The sequence below is a fragment of the Saccostrea cucullata genome, unplaced genomic scaffold (genome assembly GCF_032062105.1).
Source record: "Saccostrea cucullata isolate Sc308-1 unplaced genomic scaffold, CSIRO_AGI_Scuc_v1 ctg10, whole genome shotgun sequence".
Lineage (NCBI taxonomy): Eukaryota > Metazoa > Mollusca > Bivalvia > Ostreida > Ostreidae > Saccostrea > Saccostrea cuccullata.
In genome coordinates this window covers 70,334-94,793 of record NW_026938566.1, presented here as the reverse complement: position 1 = coordinate 94,793, position 24,460 = coordinate 70,334, and the positions used below count along the sequence as shown (strand labels likewise).

The 24,460-nt window shown below is 33.8% G+C and overlaps 1 protein-coding gene across 1 annotated transcript in view; it reads left to right on the top strand.

Annotated features, from left to right (window-relative positions):
- Nucleotides 1–24,460, top strand: part of LOC134250656 (ryanodine receptor-like) — a 72,919-nt gene that overhangs the window by 24,872 nt on the left and 23,587 nt on the right. The window contains 35 exon segments of the mRNA XM_062733006.1: nucleotides 185–467; nucleotides 1,878–2,002; nucleotides 2,189–2,337; nucleotides 2,495–2,717; nucleotides 3,545–3,674; nucleotides 3,796–4,035; nucleotides 4,285–4,510; nucleotides 6,271–6,533; nucleotides 6,909–7,084; nucleotides 7,315–7,538; nucleotides 7,642–7,732; nucleotides 7,857–8,158; nucleotides 8,276–8,354; nucleotides 8,506–8,595; nucleotides 8,814–8,948; nucleotides 9,234–9,299; nucleotides 9,398–9,473; nucleotides 10,614–10,737; nucleotides 12,345–12,588; nucleotides 12,797–12,915; nucleotides 13,003–13,113; nucleotides 13,204–13,442; nucleotides 14,286–14,367; nucleotides 14,687–14,713; nucleotides 17,728–17,879; nucleotides 18,279–18,414; nucleotides 18,723–18,761; nucleotides 18,872–18,990; nucleotides 19,101–19,276; nucleotides 19,434–19,592; nucleotides 19,822–20,109; nucleotides 20,946–20,984; nucleotides 22,150–22,206; nucleotides 22,993–23,127; nucleotides 24,296–24,313. Coding sequence (XP_062588990.1) covers nucleotides 185–467; nucleotides 1,878–2,002; nucleotides 2,189–2,337; nucleotides 2,495–2,717; nucleotides 3,545–3,674; nucleotides 3,796–4,035; nucleotides 4,285–4,510; nucleotides 6,271–6,533; nucleotides 6,909–7,084; nucleotides 7,315–7,538; nucleotides 7,642–7,732; nucleotides 7,857–8,158; nucleotides 8,276–8,354; nucleotides 8,506–8,595; nucleotides 8,814–8,948; nucleotides 9,234–9,299; nucleotides 9,398–9,473; nucleotides 10,614–10,737; nucleotides 12,345–12,588; nucleotides 12,797–12,915; nucleotides 13,003–13,113; nucleotides 13,204–13,442; nucleotides 14,286–14,367; nucleotides 14,687–14,713; nucleotides 17,728–17,879; nucleotides 18,279–18,414; nucleotides 18,723–18,761; nucleotides 18,872–18,990; nucleotides 19,101–19,276; nucleotides 19,434–19,592; nucleotides 19,822–20,109; nucleotides 20,946–20,984; nucleotides 22,150–22,206; nucleotides 22,993–23,127; nucleotides 24,296–24,313 — 5,142 coding nt within the window.

Genomic DNA, 24,460 nt, shown 5'->3' with positions numbered 1-24,460 from the left:
GAATGAACTGCAGTCATGATAGAATGAATTGATAAATAGTTTATCTGATACAATGATATTTTAAATATATTGGATGTTAGAAGTGATTTGAAAGTCAAAACCACTTATTCTTCAAGTATTTTACTTTGATATCTTAAATCCCATTGATTTCAAGATAACAAAATTTGACTGTATTTAATTTCAGATGAGAAATTTATTGGCATTTAAAAATCCAGAAGAATTGGAAGAACCAGTTCAGTATTCCCCTTTCCAAGAAGAGATGCATAGAAGACTGTGGCAGTTCCATGAGAGTTTGATACACCACTGTTCCATGCCCACAGCCCCAGAGGTGGAGGGGGAGGAGGGGGAGAAGGAAAAGACCGAGGAGAAACCCCCACCCTCCACGGGGGAGAAACTCCTACAGCTGGTGTGGAAGGCCAAGGAAGAGGCCCCAGCCATCATGGAGGGTCGGGGAGACTCTGCTCCTGGTAGGGGGGTTCATTTGTTTACAGATGTGTGAACTGTTATCATTTTTATGGCGTCGAGCTTTAGCTCGGCGCACATATAGCTATGATGAAATCTCTGACTGTTCACCGCTTTCTTCATGCGCCAAATAATATAGTACTCGAACCAAGACCTTCATGTATCTGACGTAGGAATATGCATGCCACTTTTTGTGTTTATTCCATAAATTGCTTGAAAATCATACAATTTCAACAGTCCTATACATAGTTGACAACTCACTCACTTTCGTCGGGTTACTTTTCGACCCTTAACCTGATTATTTTTTATGACACGGCGAGTCATGCTTATCACCCGAATCCCCGAATTCCCAATTTGGTTCGTAAATTAGGTTGTATTTTTAACTTCCAGTTACAACCCAAGCTTGATCTACGTAAACAAACCCGTTGGCTATGTGGTTCAGTCGGCCAGTAAATTATCGGTGGAGGTGTAAACAATTAACTGGAATTGTTTTGACAAATCAATTAAAATTTAAAATGGCTTCCGATACAGTGTAGAACAAGATTGTTATCAAGACCAGCAGGAACAAATTGATCAAAGAGAAAGAGAAACAATATTTTTGTACATGTCAAGGAATCTTGGAAAACAACTTTCATCACATAAAATAGTGTTCGAAAACAGTGTAGGTCTTACTATACATTTAGTACACATTACACTGGTTAATTAAATTAATTAGGCCTAATTATGAGAGAGGAAAAGTAATTTCAAATCCTCTGAAATTGGAATTACTTTCAAATTTAGCACCAGGGACCTATATATAAACAATATATATATTAGTATATATATGATATAGGTCCCTGTTAGCACAAACAGAAAAGGCTTTTTTTTTTAAAATACAGACTTACCATAATTCAGGTCAATGCTGGACAATGAAACCAATGTTCTTATTTAACATGTCAATTTAATCAATAATTTTTCATCATTGTAATTAAGTAAATAATTCAGTAAAGCCTTTTTTTAAATAGAAGAATTATCAATACATGTACACAAATGACCAAATTTTTTTTACATCTTGGGTGTTGGCAAGTATGGTCCTAATACTCTTTTACCGGGGTACTGACTAGTGACTACACATTAAAACCTGCATGTTCTCAAGCTGTTCAGTTGGACCATATGAATTGAATGCTTTTATTTCATAAATGCTGAAATCGGGGTATTTTATCTAGATATACATGTACAACTAAGCTATATAATTATTTCACGGTATCACTGCCATATCTAAAGCGCGGCGCCATTGTGGCCCTTCAGGCCTTTGATTAGTTTTTATGAAAATTAAGAAGCAGTCAAATTGCTTGTTTCTTAGAAATAATTTTAATTATTGCCATATGAGAAGTCTTTTCTCCCACATGTTATTTAAGAGATTGAATCATTTTTAGCAACTCTTCAAAATTTGATACAACACACTGTGATTAAGTGGGCTGAAGAGCATACAATCCAAAGTCAGGACCTAGTGAGGGAGATGTTCTGCTTGCTTCACCGGCAGTACAATGGCATTGGAGAGGTAAATCAGAGCACTGTGAAATATTTTTTATTATCTTATTCAATCTGACATGTTTGACAAGGAATTTAATTTTTCATTTGGTGCATGATAGTATAAAAAAGTGTGGACACATAAAATTATAAGACTGTGGAAGAAAGCACATGTTTGTAAAAATAAGTGACAGTTTGTTGTTACTTTCAATTACAGCAATTGATGGCATTAGAAAAGGCTTATGTGATAAGTATTGGCAGTAAAGATGACATTAAACAGTTGTTGAGAGCGTTAGGAAACATACGCTCTCTGCTATTGGTACAGGCTGGACCCAGTGAAGAAGATCTCATGAAAAACAGCCTCAAGTGAGTTCTCATTAAAGGAACCTTAAAATGTTATCTTGATTTATTTGGATTTCTGATATTATAAGATCTTTGCTTCAACAATCTGATGAAAAGGTGAATGAAAAATACATCTGTTGATTTTACGTGAAATGGTCAAATCACGTACCCCTTATTGCAGAGAACTGATGGACAACAAGGTGTTTTTCCAGCACCCTGACTTGATGCGAGCCCTGTGTGTCCATGAGACGGTGATGCAGCTGATGGTCAACACACTGAACAAAGCACAGCAACAGCAGCAGTCTGCCAACAGCGCCATGGCGGAACTCATCTCCTCCCAGCAGGGCAGGCGGGGCTCCTTCATCCCCTCTGGGACCTTCGACAGCCTGGTGGAACATACCAAGGTACTACCAACACTCCAACTCAGCTCCAGAATCTTTTAATATTTATACATTACATTTCTGTGTATATACAGCTTATATTTCTCTAAAACAAAATGTATGCTTAAACAAGGCTAAATCTTTCTTTGTCCAAATTACTTCCATGGTGCAATGTTTAAATTATAAAGAGAAATTATTGTTAAATTTGCTCTCTGACTTTCTATATTCACTATTCACTGAATTCTGTGCGGCTATTAAAAGTGTAACTCACTGCATGAAAGTCTTTTGATTTTGCACACACTGCACAGTCTATTCAGGACGTTAGGAGTCGGTACTTGGTAAGTAATTTATCCACTGGGTAGAGTATATCTGTAGTAGTCTATTGTTGTCAGATGTGTTCAATGTCCTGGTATGCACTCAAATGCTGTATGAAAATTCAGAACACCTGTGCCTCTGCCTTTCCAGTCAATTTATAACGGACATAATAATTAGAAGATGTTCCCAAATTGTTTAACGGATCTTATAGCAATTCTAATTACATGTACATACAAATTAAAGCTGCTCATGAGAAACTGGCAAATTGTAGTTTTACACTCCAAAGAATATTTTTTTTGACTGTTCTAGTTGTCATTTTCTAACTAGATTTTATATGAATACTGAAAAATTTAAATTTGTCAGTGCACTTTTCATTTCACTTAACAATGTATTTGTGCACTGAATATTTTGGATCAACTTGCCCCCTTCCTTAAATCAAGTTATATAGTTGTTTATGGAGAGGAAAATTTAGTTTGGTTTGTCCTCAGTGTAGGAAGAGTCCTGTTTGAGTTACACAAGGTATGATTTTAATGTAGGATGCCGCAGCAGAAATGGTGGTGATGTGTTGCCGCTTCCTGTGCTATTTCTGTAGAACCAGTCGACAAAACCAGAGAGCCATGTTTGAACACCTTAGTTATCTGCTAGAAAACAGCAGCATGTTACTCGGTATGTGACTAACTTTATAAATCAGAATAATTTTAAATGTTAAAAAAAATTAACTAATTCGATAAAAAAAAAATCCAATCTTTGATGATGCATAATTCAAACTTACAATGTTGTATTTCAGCCCGCCCCTCACTGCGAGGATCCTGTCCCCTAGATGTGGGCTACTCCTCCCTGATGGACAACAATGAGCTGGCCCTGGCCCTCCGAGAGAGTCACCTGGAGAAGATCGCTATGTACCTGTCCAGGTGTGGTCTGCAGTCCAATGCTGAGCTGACAGAGAAGGGGTACCCAGACATTGGCTGGGATCCCGTGGAGGGGGAGAGGTTCCTAGACTTCCTCAGGTTCTGCGTCTGGGTTAATGGTAAGGCTTGTTTGTGTTTTTTGTGTTGAATTTTAGGGCACTTAGTATTGAACACATTTTTAAAACCATTTTTGAGGGTCATTCAAGGATTTTTACTTGTACACTCAGTACAATAAGACCTAGGTTAAAACTAAACTTAAAGAATAGGATTCATTTTTTCAAGATTTAGTGGACCATTATCTTAGACAGTGAGATTTTGTTTAAATTTTCAGTGATAAAAGAGAGGCATTTATTATTTTCCTATTTCAGGAGAGAGTGTAGAAGAGAATGCTAACCTGGTAGTTCGTCTTCTGATCCGGCGTCCTGAGTGTCTGGGGCCCGCTCTCCGGGGAGAGGGTGGGGGACTGCTAAAGGCCATCAAAGACGGCATCCGAATGTCAGAACAGATCGCGGCCTCAAAGGACGGCCTAGCTGGAAGTTACCTGTCTGCTCTCAATGATGAGGACGATTCTGGAGGAAGATATCTTTTCCAAAGGTAAATTGTTTGAAAATTGGGTTTAGAGGTGCATTCCAAATACCGTTACATAAGTTCTAGAAGTATCACTATATAATTCATTTTATATACAGTAAAATATGCTTATAAAGAAGTGCCAAGGACAATATGTTTGCTTCACTATAAGTTTATTCGCTGTATCAGTTATGACAACATCATTTTTTTAAGCCATGGGAAATGGAAATTACTTCACTTTAAGCATAAATTCATTATAAGCATGTTCGTTATAAGTGTGTTTTACTGTATATAATAATAATAATAATAATAATAATATCCTTTATTTATACAGGATGGCACAATTAGTTTAACTTTACAACTAGTTCACATTGTGGTCCTGAAAACATTTATACAGACAGAAGATTATGTACAGAAACATATAAATATAGAGCGAAAAGAATATGAAAATCAAAAACTTTTACAGATGGTTTGTCAAAGCTGCGTCTATAAACATCAGAAGTATGATCTATGTGATTAACATTTTAGTTTGTAGACTGAAAATAATTTCTTATATATGCTGATTTAAAACTTTGCAATGATGGACAATTCTTTAAAAATTCTGGCAATTTATTCCATAGCTGGGAACCGTAAATTGTAAAAGATCTTCTATAATATTCTGTTTTTGCCCTCGGAATATACAATGAATTGCTTAGACTCAATCTTGTAGATCTGTTGTTTATTTCATGAACAAATTTAAAAACATCTAAATAATCTGGAGTTAATCCATTTAAAACTTTAAAAACAAGGATGACAGTTCTATACGTAAAATAATCATCAGTTGGCATCCATCTCAGTTGTTGAAACATTTCCGATGTAGATGTATAAAATGTAGTATTTAAAATCACTCTAGCAGCTCGCTTTTGGAGTTTACATAGTTTGATAAGTTCTTCTTTGTTTTTCATATTGCCCCAAACAGTACAACAATAATTAAAATGGGGAAAAACAATTGTATTAAAAATTTTTAACAATAACTCAGAGGACATGAATGATCTTAATCTAGACAAAACACCTATTTTGGAAGCTAGTTTTTTTGTTAAATTTTCAACGTGTTCAGACCATGTAAGACATCTATCGATGTAAACACCAAGTAGTTTCGCACAAGATACATTTTCAATCACAATACTACCCACTTTAATACATAAATTCCTACAGTTTCTTAACCTTTGTTCCGTACCAATTAACATGCACTGTGTTTTTTTAAGATTGATTGTTAACTTGTTTTTCTCCATCCATTCTAGCGTATTGATAAGATCGCTATGTAATTTATTTTCAATAACATTGATACTCTTATCTGAAACATCCTGAGTTGTATCATCAGCATACATGTGAGCTGCTGAGTGTTTCAAGCAGTCTGGGTAGTCATTGACATAAAGGATGAAAAACAATGGCCCAAGTATTGATCCTTGAGGAACACCTATAGTTATGTCTAATTTTTCTGACTGAGTACCATTCCATCTAACACACTGTTTTCTATTCGACAAGTACGATTTGAACCAATTAAACGAGTCTTTGCATATTCCAAAAGAAAGTAATTTGTGGAGAAGAACTTTATGATTCACCGTATCAAATGCTTTGCTAAGATCAACAAATAAAACACCAGTGAGTTTACCAGTATCAATGTTTTGTAACCATTTTTTGATTATACTATGAAGTGCTGTTTCGCATGAATGCTTAGGTCTGAAACCAGACTGGGTAATAAATATGAAATAAGGAGTTAATTAATAAATGTTGATATCTTTTAACAGCAAGTATGACTTTTCCTGCCTGCCCCCTGAGGATGATGAGGACTATGTGGACATGGGAGGGGCCATTCTGACCTTCTACTCCAGTCTAGTGGACTTACTGGGACGCTGTGCCCCAGAGGCTGAGGCCATTAAATCAGGGCGGAGCGACTCCATCAGGGCCCGGTCCATCCTACGTAGCTTGGTGTCCATGGAGGACCTGGAAGGGGTGCTGGGACTTAGGTTCATATTGCCTGTCAACCAACCCCAACCTACAGGAGATGATGGTAAGGCTGAATTTCTCAAATGATTAAGATAAAGAGAACAATAGTATCAAGCCTCAGGAGATGATGGTAAGACGGGGGCTAAATTTCTCAAGTGATTAAGATGAGTGATGAAGAAAACAATAATATTAATGATATATTATCTTTATGCTAAAAAAAGTAATTTCTTGACTTAATTTTACAATATCATTAATAAAGTTATTTTCTTTTTCTTGTTTATTGAACATATAACTCTGTGTAAATAAGTTTTGCAATGCAGAATGTTTATGATAGTTTTGCATTAATTGTGCAAAGTGCAACTAAAATATTTCACATTTTGTAATAATATTGGTTTTAATTTTTGTATCAGTATTGATATGGGTATTCTTTCTGATACAGCTGATAGCACAGCCCCTCCCACAGTTAGTCTTCCCCCGGGACTGATTCCAACTCACAAGGCCTCTATAATGATGTTCCTAGAGAGAGTGTATGGGATAGAGGATCAGGCCACGTTCTTCAGAATTCTGGAGGATGCCATATTGCCAGATCTGAGGGCAGCAACCACCTTAGACAATGTATGAATAAATAACAATGAAAGATATTACAGTCTTAAAGATGCATATCACTGATATGCTCTTATGATTGTTTTGATACATTTTTGGAGAAATTTACATGTATTTGTTTTATTTTTAGTAAATAAGTTGAAAAATTACTTTCACAAACAATCAAAAGGATTAAATTTGCTCGTACAGAAGATGATGCAAATTTTAACCGAAATCTTTAACAAAAAAAATATCTTTTGCAGCAAGTGAATGCCTCAGAAAATGACATGGCCCTGGCCTTGAATCGTTACATCGGGAGCAATGTGCTGCCATTCCTGACAAACTACAGCCACTACTTTAGTGATGCTGACCATGCCTCTGCCCTGCTGGACTCCACTCTGAACACTGTGTACAGACTATCAAAGTGTCACTCGCTTACCAAGGGACAGATGGATGCTGTATCCAACTTCCTCATTTCATTCACAAAGTATGTATAGTCAGTCTTTGGAATTATAGAAGAAATGAAATTTGAAAAAAAATTGGAAGAAGTGCATTTTAACAAACACATATCTTTTTTTTTTTTTTTACAGCCAGCTAAGGCCACCAATGATGACAAAGCTGCTGAGAAAACTGACCCATGATGTGCCTGTTCTGAATGAAAATACAGTTATACCACTGAGGGTAGGTCAACTCAAACTGAGCTTTTGATACTAGAGATTCATTCCTTGTGTATATGTGTCTGTCATTCAACTCACATTTCTTTCTCAGCTTATAACTTGCTTAAAGTGCTGTTTCTTTAATTTAGGTTCTGACCTCCTATTATGAAAGATGTGGACGCTACTACAGTGTGGTTGGTTGGGGATCCTATGGAAGTGCTACAGAGGAGGAAAAACGACTGACAATGATGTTATTCACAGGAATATTTGATGCCTTGGCTCAGAGGTCATATGACCCTGAACTCTTCTCAAAAGCCCTGCCCTGCTTGTCAGCAATTGGTTGTGCCTTGTCACCTGACTACTCATTGTCCAATCAGGATGACTGTTGGTTGAGTGATTCTAGTGAGGATTCTGATGGTTCATACAATCCACAACCAGTTGACACAACCAGGTAAAAAAGCCAGCTTTAGCAAAAAAAAAAAAAAAATAGATTAGAAGTTATTATGTGAGAAAATTATCATGCAAAAGGAGCATATTTTAACCAATCTGTATTAACATGAAATTCCAGAGTCCATTTGAATCAGAACTATGATGTGACCATCAACAGATTTGCAGAACATTTCCATGACTGCTGGGCCATCAAAAAGGTAAATTTATACCATGGCAGGCATTTAAAATAACTGCATTCAAGGAGACTGCTTAATGTTTTCACAGAAGTCTATGTGAAATTGACCTGAAATATGCTTTTGCTACATTCTCTTGACAGTACTTTGTCAGAATTATGTTGCTTGTTTACAGATTGATCAGGGATGGGTGTTTGGCACAAACTATGATGAAGAAAGGAAACATCACCCAATGCTTAAACCATACCACCTTCTAGATGAGGATGTAAGTTATATAACTGAAGATACATGTATATGTTTCCAATGAGAATGATCAGCTTATATCAAATACAAGTATTGGTGCACAAATGCATCTAGATTTAGCAATTTTCCTGAATTCTAAGGCTTTATTTGGAAAGTTTATTTAATGAATACATGCATGTATAGTACAATAATATAAAGATTAATTTTTTAAGACATTTTTATGTTTTGACTTTTTAAAAGAGTAAAGCCAAATACATGGACCCCATCAAGGAGAATCTGAAGGTGATGTTATCGTGGGGGTGGGTCCTAGAACAAGACCAGGCTAGATTACAGGCCAACAGAGAGAGCATGAGGCGACGCATGTCTAAAGACGGGGTAATGAGGGACATTCTCTCTAGTGATAGTTCCTTTGTTCACAACAAAACAATTTGCACATCAAATAGCAGTCAAATACTTTATTTTTTTCTTCTGCTGCAAAATATTTTTAAAGTAAGAAGTAAGGTACTGTTTGAATCTGGCTGCTAAAAGTACTACTGAAGACTGTTTAAAAAGTGTACTGTACAGCTGTAGTGTTTGAATAGTAAAGGAGTAGGTGTTAAAAAGTTATCACAAAAGTAGAGACTTTGAAATATCCTTTACTTGAAATGTCCTTTCTTCTAGGCTCATCATGGATATAGTCCCAAACCATTTGATCTCAGAAACATGACTTTGACCAGAGAGATTCAGGTTGGTAAAGATTGTTGAAATGAGGTTTGGTACCGAAGCAGATCAGTAATAAATAGCACTGATATTGATTTGTTGATTTGACATTTCTTTCATTTCAGGCACTTGCAGAAAGACTTGCAGAAAACTCTCATGACCTCTGGGCCAAGAAAAAGAAACAGGAGCTAGAGGAGATTGGTAACTGGCCTTGTCATTCATTTGTCTTAGATGTCAAAGTAGACTACCGGTAGCTTTGCCCTTCATAAGTAGACTCTTCTTACAAAGTGACTGATCTTGATCTTCATAAATATAATACTTATGTAGTGTTAACCAAAAAAAGTAGATGGGCATTTGCTGGAATCTTTATAAGAGACTGATATTGGCCTAAGTAATGTAATTTGTTGGACATAGGTTGATACTTACAGTCAGAACCATGGATATTGTCTGATTTAAAGGATTCAACCTTTGTAACATAACTTTGAAACCATTTTCTATTTTGTATGTATTTACATACTTCAGTTGTACATTTAATAAGTTCTGTGCTCTATTACTTGTATCTTTTGTTTAGGGATGTCAAAATTGTCAATAATTGATATTCGAATATTCGATACGAGTATTCGAATATATTCGAATATTCAATAAAATAAATACATTTTGCATTATATAGAATACCGGTATATATCTTCACTCTCCTGTCAAGCAGTATAGGTTTAATGCCATTTTTTAAAAACAAAAACGCATATAGAGTTCGGTAAATGCACCACAATTATATTTTTTATATTATCAAATATACATGTATGTAGAGTATACTTCCAAAATGTAATGATTTTTTTTTTTGAAAATTCAAAAGATTTCTTTAGTATGTTCCAGATTCATTGATCGTCTTCCTAAAGTCTACACTGATAACTTCTAATTCATACCAAGGAAAAGAATTATCTGAGAAATAAAAGCATTTACCTTTTGCTAATTAATTTCCTGATGATGGTTTTTAATGATATTTACATAAACAAGGGATTGATCCTGTGTTTACTGTAAAACTGTGTCCTTACAAAAATACAAGCCGATTGTAAGTACTGGACACTATTATACCACTAATTAAGTGAACAACTAAATAAATTACCCTAATAGATACACTCTTCACACCTTTAAGGTAATCCAAGAGGAGTGTCTTTTAATTTTAGAAAAACTTGATTCAATTTCTAATAAAACTTGACAGGTTTTTCTCTCATTTAAATGCTTGTACACTTAAAAATGAATATTTGAATCATGAATTCATATTCGAATATCAGCTCATCGAATGAATATTCGTTGACATCCCTACTTTTGATGTTTGATCAGGAGGTGGTATCCACCCTCAGCTGGTGCCTTATGATACCCTGACAGACAAAGAGAAGAGGAAAGTACGAGATCACGCCCAGGAGCTCCTCAAATTCCTCCAGTTCCAGGGCTACAGAGTCAGCAGGTCTGTACAGCTTTCACTCCAGCTCAATCATTACAGTAAATAGAATGGAAGAGGCATTACATGTAACTGATTGATTTAATATGGCAAGGCTATAGGATTGTTTATTGGCTCTTAGACTTGTATTGAGCTATACTGAACTAACTGCCTGTTAGAATTTTAGGCTTGAAAAATGAGTTAAGATCTTGCCAGATAAAATCAAAGATGCATGACAAAATAGTCTGTATGAAAAAAGTTTTGCATAGGTTTAAAAGAAAGAAATCTTTGATGATTTTGCAGCTTATTGCTATGGCATAGAAATTATACTGACATTGCAGAGAACCTGGTGCATAAAATACTACATTGAATCAGAATTAATGTACAGATACATGCATTACTGATTTTCCAGTTAACATGCTCCTTTTTGATTAACATGCCTGGTACACAGTAGTAAGTACCATGGTGTGACTGAAGAATGACTGGACTGGTGCTCATGATTCAGTTATTATTTTGTTTAGTTAATACCATTTATGGTGGTATATGGTAGATTTTAGTTGGTAGAGTGGTATGTTTGTCAATGCCTGCTGTGTGTTAACAATCTTATGTTGTACCAGTAGTGTATGCTTCTTGTAGAAGTCAAAAACTAAAATAACACAGGTACATGTACATGTATGTTATTGTGTAGTGATATGTAATACTAATAAAACTGATTCAAAAGAATCTTGCTAAGAGGCCATTGGCTTCCAGCTTGGATTGCTTAGAGACAATTTTAGGTCTATAGGTAATTATATACATGTGTTTAAAATTGGATATATTAGCATGGTTAAAAATAATTTATCAATAGTTACATCATTTCACATAGTTTTTGAACCCGTGGGTATTGTGAATGCAGCTTTTCCATGAAAAACCATTAGCCACATATTTGAAGCACCCATATGTAATTATTTAAGAAATTGTGTAATATCTTAGCCGATCAAGTTGTATTCTAAAAACAAATATGTACAAAGTAAAGCACCACAGAGATCAGGAGTTGGAATTCTATTTTCTTACCTATATTTCTGTCATATTTTACCACGTTTCAGTAAATCTGCCTTTCAATCATAATTGACTCAAGAATGTTAAAAAGTTATGGAGAAGAATGTGTCAGACAAAGATGAACTCAGAGTTGTAAATTGTAGTATATGATGCAATTAGAGAGAGTTGAATGTCAAAAGTTGATTTACAGTATTTTGGATATTTTATCAAGATTCATTTACACGATTTATTAAAGTAAAATAAGTGGAGTGATACCTCCAAACAGTGAATGTTTTGCATGTATGTACATAGCTTGAGATGAAATGTCTTAGTTCACTTGGCTGCTAACTGCTGTATGAGTATATGTTTTGATAAGATTAAGTTCTAATATATATTAGGGAAAGTATAATGAGGTTTTGTTGTGAGAGATTTTTGTAACTATGTATAACTATTGTATATTGTACAATATAACACACGTTCCACTCCGCAGGTTTATTTTTGTTTCTCTCTCTGTATTTTATGCTTACTTATTATTTTTTCCATTGGTTTTCTTTTCATTTGCGGGATTTTCTCCCTTTACAACCTTTGCTTTTCCAATCCACCAAACATGACACCAGTAGCAGTGAGTCGGACTTAAGCGAACAGAGACGTAAATCTGGTTCTAGACCCGCCAAGGACAAGAATGCAGATGGAGTGGGCGTGTCTGCCACGGAGAAGAGGTTTGCCTACAGTCTGCTGGAGAAGTTACTGGGGTACTTTGACAATGCCTCAACCAATCTCATGGAGACCAGGCCCAGCAGTCGATTCAGTCGCAGGGGAAGCTACTCTACTGCCTCCGAGGATGTCAAATTCTTTGCCAAGGTGAAGTGAAAAAGTTTGATATATGTTGTAAAATGTGGTGGTTGGGGGGTATTTACCATGAATAATAACTATAGTGTGAAGTTGTATTTTATGCAGTAGTTGTAGTTGTTCATGAATTATTGGATTTCCAGTATGAGTAAAATAGGTCATTTCTACATGTAATTAATGAATATTATATAAACTCAATACTGGTTGTTCTGAATTGTAGGTTGTCCTTCCATTTGTCAAGAAGTATTATCATGCACACAAGGACTATTTTGTGGGAAAGGCTGGATCTTCCACAAGTTCCTCTATGGCCTCTGTGAAGGAGAAAGAAATGACAGCAAGGTACTTCAGCAAACAATAATATTGTAGGACAAAAGGACAAAGTAAATAAAATAGGAACCTATGATGGATTTTTTGTTTCTATTTTAGCTTATTCTGCAAGCTGGCAGCCACACTGAGAACAAAGATAACAGCCTTTGGTCATGATGTCAACATCTCTGTACGATGCCTGCAAGTACTTGTCAAAGCTGTGGATGCTAGGTATGTACAATCGTCATTCCATCTATAAATCTCTGTCTGATTGCTGAAACTGTAAAAACAGTAACTGAAATAAATTATTTTCTTATTCAGGTCGGTCGTAAAAAACAGCCCAGAAATGGTAAGAGCCTCCCTTCTGCCATTCTTCAACAATGCAGCAGATGACTTGGCCCAGGTCGTGGACAATTTAAACAAGGGTCGTTTTAGTCACGTGAAGGGCACCATCACTCGGGGGGCCACCAGTCTGGACTACGTCCACATGGTGCTGCTGCCGGTCCTGACTTCCATGTTTGATCACCTAGGGACCCACAACTTTGGACCTGATCTCATTGGTATGCAGATTTACTAATACCGTATAAGTGGAAATTTTAGCGAGATGCAAATTTGGCGATTTGTCCTTAAAACTTGGTATTTTATTTTAAGCGAGATGTTATTTTAACGATTTTGAAAATCTCACTAAAGAAACTATTACAAATTTTAATCTTGGCACCCTCGCAATGAATTTTTATTATCGCAAGATATACGCATATCGTATCGCCATGTATGTATCGTGATACAGTACAAGTTAATGTTCATTGTCTTATTTTAAAATTCTTTATCAAAACTGTGAAATTTAATGTTACAAAATGATTGAAAACAAGGTAACAATGAAAAAAAATATAATGCTAAGACTATATGCCCACCTCTAAATAACTTTGATTATGGGTCTCAAGATAGTTTTTTTAATATTTTCTTTTAACAGGCAAGAATACTTAAAGATATCATTAATTTTAACTGTTGACAGCTGTAATAAATAATGCCAAATTTAAATCCTCGCTAAAAATTCTGCTTATACAGTATATTCCATGTTAATAAAAGATTTTGACTGATGCATGATTCACTATGAATTCACTTCTTTGAATCATAATTGGAGATAAGAAAAGATATGGGTTTTTTTTGATTGAATAACTGGAAATTCATAAATATTATCTGAAAGATCAGTATCATTTTAAAAAAGGGAGATAATTTATTGAATAATTCAGTCAGTTGAATAGAATTTCATTCAAATATATTTGTGAAAATGTGTGTATATGTTAGAAAGAAAAAATGCTTCTTTCTGGATTTTGAAGAGAACAGTAGTTGAATGACATTGCTTCCTTGTTTTGAGTACTGATTTACTTGAGTTGTGATTACAGTTGGTGATGCCCAGCTGGCATGTTACCGTATTCTGAATTCTCTCTACTGCCTGGGAACTAGCAACAACGCCATCATAAACAGGTACTGTATAGCTATAGTGTATACTCAAAGAATTAGGCTTGAGAAAGGGGTCTAAACAGTGTTACATCTGAAAGGCAGCAACTTTGAATTGATTTCTTTTTTATATTTTTAAATACATGAAATAAAATACCTGATAGTTTTTGAAAGCAGTAAAATATTTCAATTTGCATTAATTTGATAAGAATTTTAAAGTGGAGAATGCAATTTGGGGAAAAAATGGAAAGGGTGATTAATGTAAGATTTTTTAAAAAATGATAAAAACAAATTAGCCATGCTCCTTGATGTTTGACTGGTGCCATTGACTGGTTCTCTGCTGTAGGGACACTATTTTGTCGGAGTTGTCAAGGTATAGTGACCTGGCATGGTGTGGTATCTCACCAATTAGTCAGTTGTTGTAGCCTTGTGTATTTTTGCTGTTGAAACCATTTTCCCCCGAAATACCCCAGAGGGCATATTTTTATTTAATCACAATGAGAATTTTTTTTTGAAGATTGAATTGAAAAAAAAGAATAAAAAATTTTGGATATTCTTTAAATATTTGGATCAAAAAGTTTTAGAGAAAAAATTTTAATAATCCAATGACCCATATATATATTGTGATTTGTTTTTTGAGCTTATATTTTTTGTTCCTTTTCTTTTTACAAAGAATGATTCACTGATCCAATAGTTTGTTGATTTTTGACATTTTTGCAACACTGCTGTATAATTTTCTAACAATATTAGAATGATAGTTTGATTTGGAAGATGTTCCACATCATAATTGTCCTGAATACTGAAGAAATTTTCATTTTTTTATTAACTCCAAAATAACATTGGCAATCGGAAGAGTTCCTATCATCTACCAACCCTATTATTGCTATCAGTTTGCAGTTTATATGTTATTAAGATGTCATGTCTTTAATTATGAACATTTTTTATTAAAACCACTTGAGAAAGTGCCAAATTTATAATAAAAGCAACAAATATTCATCTGCGTTTCATACTGAGAAGAATTTGAGTTTGCTTTCACAAGCCCACCTTTTGCATAAACACCCTGCACTTTTAATACATTTCAATTGTGTACACGTAATGGCTTGTTAATTTTCAGATTTTTTTCATTTTGTATTTTCTACATGTATTAATATAATCATATATTATTTACTGACAGCATGGTTACCTTTGGGAAAAAATCATACAGGCATGATGGCCAGTATAAAAATAATCACAATGCATGTACCGTATATCTATTTTTTTGCGTGTTGGAAATTTTGCGGAAAAGGGGTAGATTAGTACAGCTTATATTTTGCGTAAGTTATTTTTTACGATTGAAGATTTTTTTTAAAAAATGGTAATGTTTTTATGTCACATTATAGCTGACATAATTTCTACGTGTTTTATATTTTTTTGCGAATTAAAAATGATCGCAAAAAATGAGAAAAATAGATCATCGTGAAAAAAAACGGATATACGGTATCACAATGACATATTATCGATATACAGTTAGCATTAACTAGGGCCCAGCAAGACTTTAGGGGCTCCTAAAGTAACTGCTGTCCATCCATTCATCATTCTGTCCACCCACAATGATTTCCTAATTATTAACTTTTAAAATGATTATCCTATTAAATGTATGTTTGATATGTTGTTTATATGAGAAATCTTGACATATTTTGACTCTGGATATAATCTGGTTAGAAGCTGGGGTAGAGAGGGGGGGGATGTTGCTGACTGGTCAGTTTTCTAATGTATAAATTTTTCCTAGCTGCTTTGATCTTGTCTCTTTTAGAATAGAAATATGCTTTTCAACAAATATGACTGAACATTATCAAATGAACTTTGTGGAAAAGGTCAGAGAAGGAAAAATGCTTAATTAGTAAGGAAAAAAAATAGTAAATATAATTTTGCAAACCATCAAACAAACTTCTTTGCAGTAAACATAATTTTAAAGAAATATTGGGGGGAGGGGGGATTAAGATGGACATGCATGCATGCATCCATACAATGCTTGGGGAAAATGGATATATATGTCATTGGTATGATTCTTCAATAAGTAAATTGTATATATTTACTTTTAGTAGAATTCTAAATTTTTTTTAAAAACTGATTACCTTTTATATAATGGAAAATTAACATTTGGCAAGCATTCATCAGAGATTTTGTATAAACCAGTATATTAGACCCTATTCCAGTATTTATCATAGATATACATTTATTTACTAATATCAAGCACCATGCTTTAATTGCTTCAATTTTTCATGTATTTTGTGTCTTTAATAGAATTTTACTAATATATTGTATTTTTAATAACACTAAACTGTTCATCCTGTATCTCATTGTTTTGTGTGATTTTCACTCTTTAGTAAAGTCATAAGAAATTGAAAACTGAACTATAGAATTTTTTTTTCATTAATCTAGCCAACTGTTTTCAAAATTGATTTTTCCCCTCATTTAGATTGATTTTTTGGCTTGAAATTTTGAAGTAACATTTCATTGTTATGAAGAAGAACTAAACATTTTTATTTAGCCATTGCCAATGTTATTGTGGTGTTGAATTAATGTTAGTACTTGTGTTATGTAGCTTTTGTGGGCATACAATATTTATTGTGACTATAGTGTTATTGGATGACTGACAGTGGATGTAGAATAGTAGACTAGACACTTTATTAGAAGGAACAAGTTTACTTCAAACGTCAGTATTCAAAAAAAGCCTAAGGATACACAACATTGTTGTAAAACTGCCTCTTTTCTGTCCACTCACAGTTGTCTGAATTCACTGTTATGTTTCATTAAAATGTATATAAATCAACAATTCATACCTTTCAGAAGTTATATAGTAAATATTTGTGTTTGTCAGATGCTTTTGTCTTAAATCTTATCTGTACCTTGTAATGTGATACATGTACCTTCCAACTGCATGCTGGCACTTTTTTCCCATCATGTATTTTAATAACCCTGGTACTTTAATAAATACATGAATTGTTCCATTATTCTATCAAAATTTTGTTCAAAGTCGGAAATTATTTCATGTATAAACTTAAAAATGGTTATAGAAAAGTAAAGATTCATCATTGTTGAGAAGATAGATATAAACTGCAGACTGGTAGAGAATCACTCGCCAGTAACATGTATGATAAATTGATACAAATCCAAACAAACTTGACACAATTACACACAGAACAACACTTAATTTAAAATAATTTAAGAGAAAAAATGCATTGTTTAAGACTTTCTAGAGGTAAGTATAACACATAGGTGATGTTGTCATAGTTCTTGTTTGATATTTAGATAAGATAATCTTTGAAAGGCCATTGCATCACTCACAATTTTGTGTGATGCTTGCAAACAAAATATTTATTTATTTATCTGATTACTACCACACAGACACCGGCCAGCCCTTGGAGAGTGCCTGAGCTCCTTTGCCGGATGTTTTCCTGTTGCCTTTTTGGAGCCTGAACGTAACAAGTATAATCGCAACTCTATTATGTTTGGAATCGAGGAGGAAAAACTTGCAGAACATTCATTAGAAGCTCAAGGTATTTCAAAACAGTTTAATTAAGAGTTCTTAACTATAAGTGATCGGGAGTAATAGTAATAAACGGCTTTTTGTAAAAAGTATTTTTCACTTATACATGTATGCAGTAATGTGGATTTTGTCATTTAGTATACCCAGTCAATGTAATTAAATTCCTTTAATAGCATATATAATTAATTATCTTGAACACTGGTATTTTGAATACTGTGGATATGTATATGTGGATGTGATTTGGAAGTCCCTACCAATTACATGTATTCTCAAAGAATTTTACCATTGATGTCTCAAATACTCTGACATTTTGAAGTTCTTCATCAGTCCAATTGAGTTTGAGATTTCCAAAAATTGACTGTTATGTTTTTGAAAAGATGTCAATTAATTTTGTATCCAACTTTTCCAGAGGTAATGGAGCTGCTGGCACAGACCCTGCCTGGACTTCAGAAAATCATAGAAGAAATAGCGGAGCTGGCAGAATCTGGAGGGAAGTACCAGGAGGCTCCCCATGTGATCGAGGTCACCCTGCCAATGTTGTGCAGGTAAGGGAATCTGTGTATCTTCATCTGATTAACTGTATAAACCAACTATTTTTATAAGTGACATTTTTTGATTCACAAATCTCCTATAAAAGAAAAACAACGTGTACATTTCGATATGTCTATCTTTTCTGTTTTCTAAAATAGGATATATTGAGTTACTGGTTATCCCAACCTTTGAGTTTCCTCTGCATTTCTCAGATATTTCTTGCAAATTTACATTGGTTAACAGGATATTATACTTACTACATTAGTGATGGAGATATAGCTACATAAGACCTGATCTAATATATGTTCATTTTATATTTCAGTTACCTACCATTTTGGCTGTCTCACAGTGAAGCTGATGGGTAAAACTATTCAACACACTGCTTCTTTGTTCCTTTTTAAACTTAATGAACTTTTGTATAGAAAATAATTTGATTTATGGCCATTTTATCAGTATTTATTTAATATTCAGAGTGAACAAGGTCACAGCTGTCACAGAGGAGCTGATGAATCAGGTTCTTGGAAACGTTTTAAAACTCATCCGCAATAACATTGGAGCTATAGACGCTCCCTGGATGAACAGAATTGCAAGTACGTAGAGACCTCACATCCATTTCATACTTTTATCTACAATGTATGCATATGTATAAAAGAAAATCTTTATAGCTATCAATTGTCATGATTATTTGGTTTTTCTATAGCTCGAACACAGCCAATTATTGCCAACTCCACCCCAGACATGATTAAGGACCACTTCCTGCCCATCGCCATTATTCTACAGAAGAATGGTCAGATTGTAGAGAGGAAGGAGAAACTGCTGCTGGCCAGTAAACATGGCTCCAGTGAAACCGCAGACCTGGAAGCAGAGGTTCAGCAGGTCAGTATAAACTTATATAGATACTTCTATATTTCAAAACTATTTAGCAGACAAAGATTGTGCCATAAGGTTCATTTATATTAAGGATAAAGTAAATTTTTCCATAATCACTTTGTTTATGTACCATAAAGTTGATACAAATGTTGACAATTTTCAGTCATATGGTATACTAGTGAGAGACATCTATGCATTTTTCCCACTGCTGATTAAATATGTAGACCTTCATCGATCCCATTGGCTCAAACATCCCTCAATGGATGCTGAGGAGTTGTTTAGCTGTGTGGCTGAGCTCTTTGGACTATGGTCCAAGTCTTTAGTAAGTACATGTTATAATAAAGAAGAAATCAAAGCTCTTTTGATAAAATCTCAGTATTTCCTTGTCATTGATATTTATTAATTTGAATGACAAATGAGCACTACCACTACATTTTGTTGCATTCTGGAAAGTCATATAAAACGATAAAAATTGCATCAAGTTTTCATAAGAGGATTAGGAAGATAAATTACTTTGCTTAAACATAAATAATTTTTTTTTTATTTTGTAGATGTTTAAGAGAGAAGAACAGAACTTTGTGTTGGGTAATGAAATTGACAACATGGCCCTGATAATGCCAAGTCAGTCCAAGTCCAGCTCCTCCCCCCCTACTGCCGCCACCCCCGGGCCCGACGCAGCCAGCGCCAAGAGGACCGGACGTAAGAGGGAGAAGAAACGACTGGAGCCTCATAACAGCCTCAATGTGGCCTGTCTGAAGAGGTTACTCCCCATAGGGCTGAGTTTCTTCAGCGGCCGGGAGCAGGAATTACTTCAACAAGTCAAACAGAAACTTATAGAGGTATAACTTATATTGTTGAATGGATTAATGAATTTTGAAATTGAATCCCTTTTTTATCACCTGGGTATTTTTTCAGAGCACAAAACTTTGTCCAAACTCCAACACTTATTACACATTTTTTGGTTTAAAAGGATTAATTTTTTTTTCATATACTGTAAAACTTGCTTACAAGGAATTTGGGTATTGAAAAAAAATCCATGTACATGTATAAGTAATTTAAATTTCTCTGTCATTATTTATCTTACAGACTTGTAATATTTCTGAGAAAAAAAATATTGTAAGGAATTTTATTCTTTTTTAAAAAATAAGGTATTAAAAATAAGGGATGATGCATGGATATATTGTTCATACACATGTATTTACATGTTCTTCATTCTCTAAGCTAAAAGTTAGATTGATTTACATGTATGTAGATATGAAAGAGCATATGAATTGTACAATTAATGGAGAATACTTTGTAAACTCTCCAATTGCAAACTGTTTTGTTCATTTCTAAAGATATTTTTACAAACTGCATACATGGAATGCACTTCAATAACTGAGTATAGGTATGATTGAGGCACTTAGATTTAAAGAAGTTTATATCTCCAGGTAGTAGATCAAAAGACCTTGTAAGAAAGGTTTACTGAATTCATATGTTGTTTAATATGTCATATATCTTTTCCTTTTGTAAATTGTAAATAATTTTTTATGCTTCTGAATTTAAATTATTCCTTGCAATGCTTGGCTTTCAGTGTGCTAAATTCTATGCAAAACATGAGAGGCTAAAATCAATATCTCCTTGAGATATTGAGACAGTGTCAGTTTCTGTCAAGTCTTTGTGATATTTATTTCAGCGAAGCTCAGATGAGTCGGATTATGATTTCGATTTAACGGTATTTATCAACATTGTCATGACTTAAACATGTGACGTTTTGATTTTATGACTGCATGGATCCATGAAAAATTCAAGATACCATGTTCATAGATTTTATTGATGAGATAATGTCTTGAAAGTTTATGCTCATACAGATGGGTCTGATTTATGAAAAATTTATCCTGGCAATTTGACCAAGCAACCAAATTGCACAAGTTTTTCAAATTATTCCAAATAAAATATTTTGAAAATGTATGTATTGCGATTTTTTCAAAAAAAAATTTAAAGGCACCGTAAGAATAAACCAAAAAAAATTGGATCCCAGATAAAGTTCTTTGTAATTCCAAAGTAAACATTATGTAGTTAGTTGAAAAGAGAAAGGGGGGATATCATGTACATTTACTTATAGTTGAACTCACAATGCTACATTGTATTACAATCCCTTTTGTTCCAACTTACAGACCTTTTATAAAAGAATTTTGTAGTAGATCTGAAGTCTGCTAAGGAATTTGTAGAGCATTCCCAATCCATTTATATTCTTCCAAGTGCTGTTTTATGTTGCTTTGTTAGTTTTGTATGTCTTACAAATTGTGGAATGATTACATGTTCCAGGGATCCTCCATATTATGATCAATTCCACTGTGGTGAAAAAGATTTTACTTGTCGCTATTATCTGTTGTATATTTCAGAATTCTAACTTCTTTAGTTTTACTTCTCATTGCCAAAATGCATGCTTATGAACTACATGTATGCATGGATGAAATGCACATTCCTTTACAATATATCTCTCTGACTTTGGAAGACAATATGTAGCTTTATCTTTGTTAGATGAACATTTATCATAGCTTTCTTCTATTTCTGATTCATTTATGGCCAAAATAACTGTATTTGCTGTGCATATTGTTTTTATTTCAGATTTTTACATATAATTACTAGTGTTTCACAATTTTTATCGTACATGTATCTCTGTAATTTTTAACTCTTTCTTGGAACATATTTTTGTGTATATATAGATATACGGTGTTTGTTCTTAGCTACAGTATATTCTTCACTTTTATTTCTGCAAATATATCTTTTTTTCTGCTTATTAATACACAGGCTTTATATTATTTTCTTATTAATAAATCAGTAAATTATCCTATTGAATGTAATTAAATAACCCTGGAGAATCCTGTGTGTTTTAGGAATCAGAGGCAGATATTGAGGACTTTATGCAGCAGAAGTTGGAAGCCGAAGAAGGGGTAAGTAACTCTTCATTGAACATAAGCTCCACTGGTCAAAAATCAGATTGAGGAGCTTTAGATGCACCAATAAGTTTCCATCTTTTGCTCTGTTTATCCGTTAAAAATTTAATTCACTTATTAAATTTAAACTTATTTAGTCGATTTTCAATAAAACAAAAATTTATCCAGTAGATTGGCTGATTACATCTGTTCAGAAAATTGGCCATCGATGTGTATCATTTTTGATCTCGATGAATGTTGCCAAGGTCAATAAAAATGTAGTTACATGTATCTTTAGAATTCTTTTAATGCCCTGTTCACACGGAGAGTTTAATTCGAATTAAAAATTACTAATTTACATATTAAATTTTTAATTCGAATTAATTTACTGCGCATTGAATTATTCGCATTAGCTCCGTGTGAACGAATTAAATTTTGACGCATGCGTAAGGCCAGAATTAAGTCACAGGACACATGTTGGTGATTAGATATAAATATTTGTACTATATTTGGTTCAAAAATTAAGAAACTAAAATCAATGAATAACTGTAGCCATACATGATGTATCAAAGGATGTACACATCATTTTTGTCATCTTGATGAATTTTAATTCGTTGCTTCGCATTAGGTCGTGTGAATAAAAATGTAGTAATTTTTAGGATTCTTGTAAATGTAACTCTTCTTACAAATTAAAAATTCCTATGTTAATATTCATCTTAGCATACATGTGACTACATTATATTTACCTATACAAAGAACTGGAATATAATGTGCATTTTCTGACATTATCATATTCCTCTTTAGCCAACAGATGAAAAAGTCAGATGGCAGAAGGTTCTGTACACCAAGATAGGAGGAGTGGAGAGAACCAACATAGACCAGCATCACGTGCTGGGGAGAATCCTGTCAATGGCCAAAGTCATGCATGGACTCCATATGGTATGTGTCTCATACCTCTTCAATGCTGGCAAGACAACTTATATATAACCACAACATGCATGGAGTCAGTCCTGGAACTTGTTAAATTTGACCGTATACCTTCTTATCATATTGCCTGTAAATACCAAAATAACTGTTGAAATTTAGTAATATATACCTTCCATTTCAAAATGATTAGTGCCCTTGAATCTGTTGGAAGTTGATGTCTCTTGTCAGTAGGTTAAAAATAAACTGTTTTCTCTCGTTTCACCTGATTAGGTCTGCGAGGTAAGTGGGCTGAAGTGACGGCGGTGTTTCATTTTTTTATTTTTTTTTTAAACCAGGCATGATCCGTTTTTGGCTTAGGCTGTCCCCCAAAACTGAAATCTGACTGTTTACTCAGGCAGATGGAAACACTAAAAAATTAAAATGTCCTTGGTAGGCTTATATGTAGAATTAATACAACACAGTTTCAAGCATTTCATTTCATTTGAAATATGTACACTCTAAAACCCCATGCACAAAAAGACATGTATGGACTAACAGGATTTGTGCCCCTTTCCCACTGGTGTTAGGCTATTGTAACACTTAAGTTATCATTTTTGTGAGAAGACATCAGACAAATTATTTTTTCACACCACATAAAACCATGTTTTATACTTCAGACTTCTAAAAAAAATTTATTTTTCATGTATGTTAATCCTATTCTGAAAAAAAATTATTTTCCCTTCCCCCTTAACTCATTATGATGATCTATATCAGAATATGTATTTTAAGAAAACATTTCCATTTTTGTTTGGACAACTCAGGTTGATAGACTTGCTTTGAAGGAATGGAGTTATTTTGTAAGTTTTCAGAAAATATGCCCTGAATTTGTTATTGTAATTTTTTTCTTCCAGATATACACATGCACAAAAGAAAACAAACAAACAAAAACAACTTTTTTAAGTTCATTTACTATTTTGCAAATAATCTGAAAACTTAATTAAGATGGATGTTGTGATGTAGACTCTCAGATTGCTTTCCCCTTGCAGGAATTGATGACTCCTGGCTTAATATATATGTGTAAATCCAAGTGTATTACCTCCCTCTTTGTCATGTCTTTTCCTTTCGAAAAGCCCTTTTTTTTATATGTATTCTAAGAACACTCCTTTTATCATTCATTGTCTAATTTCTTTCCATTTAACAGTTAAACCTAAAAGTACATGTATGTATACCTATAGTCAGAGAGTGTGAAGTTTTATTTTCCCTTTGTGTGACTTACATTTGTAAGTAGATGGAGAGAGTTGACACTAAAGATAAATACTTTTTTATCTTAAAAGGCTCAAAAGTGATCTGTTATTTAAATTTAATA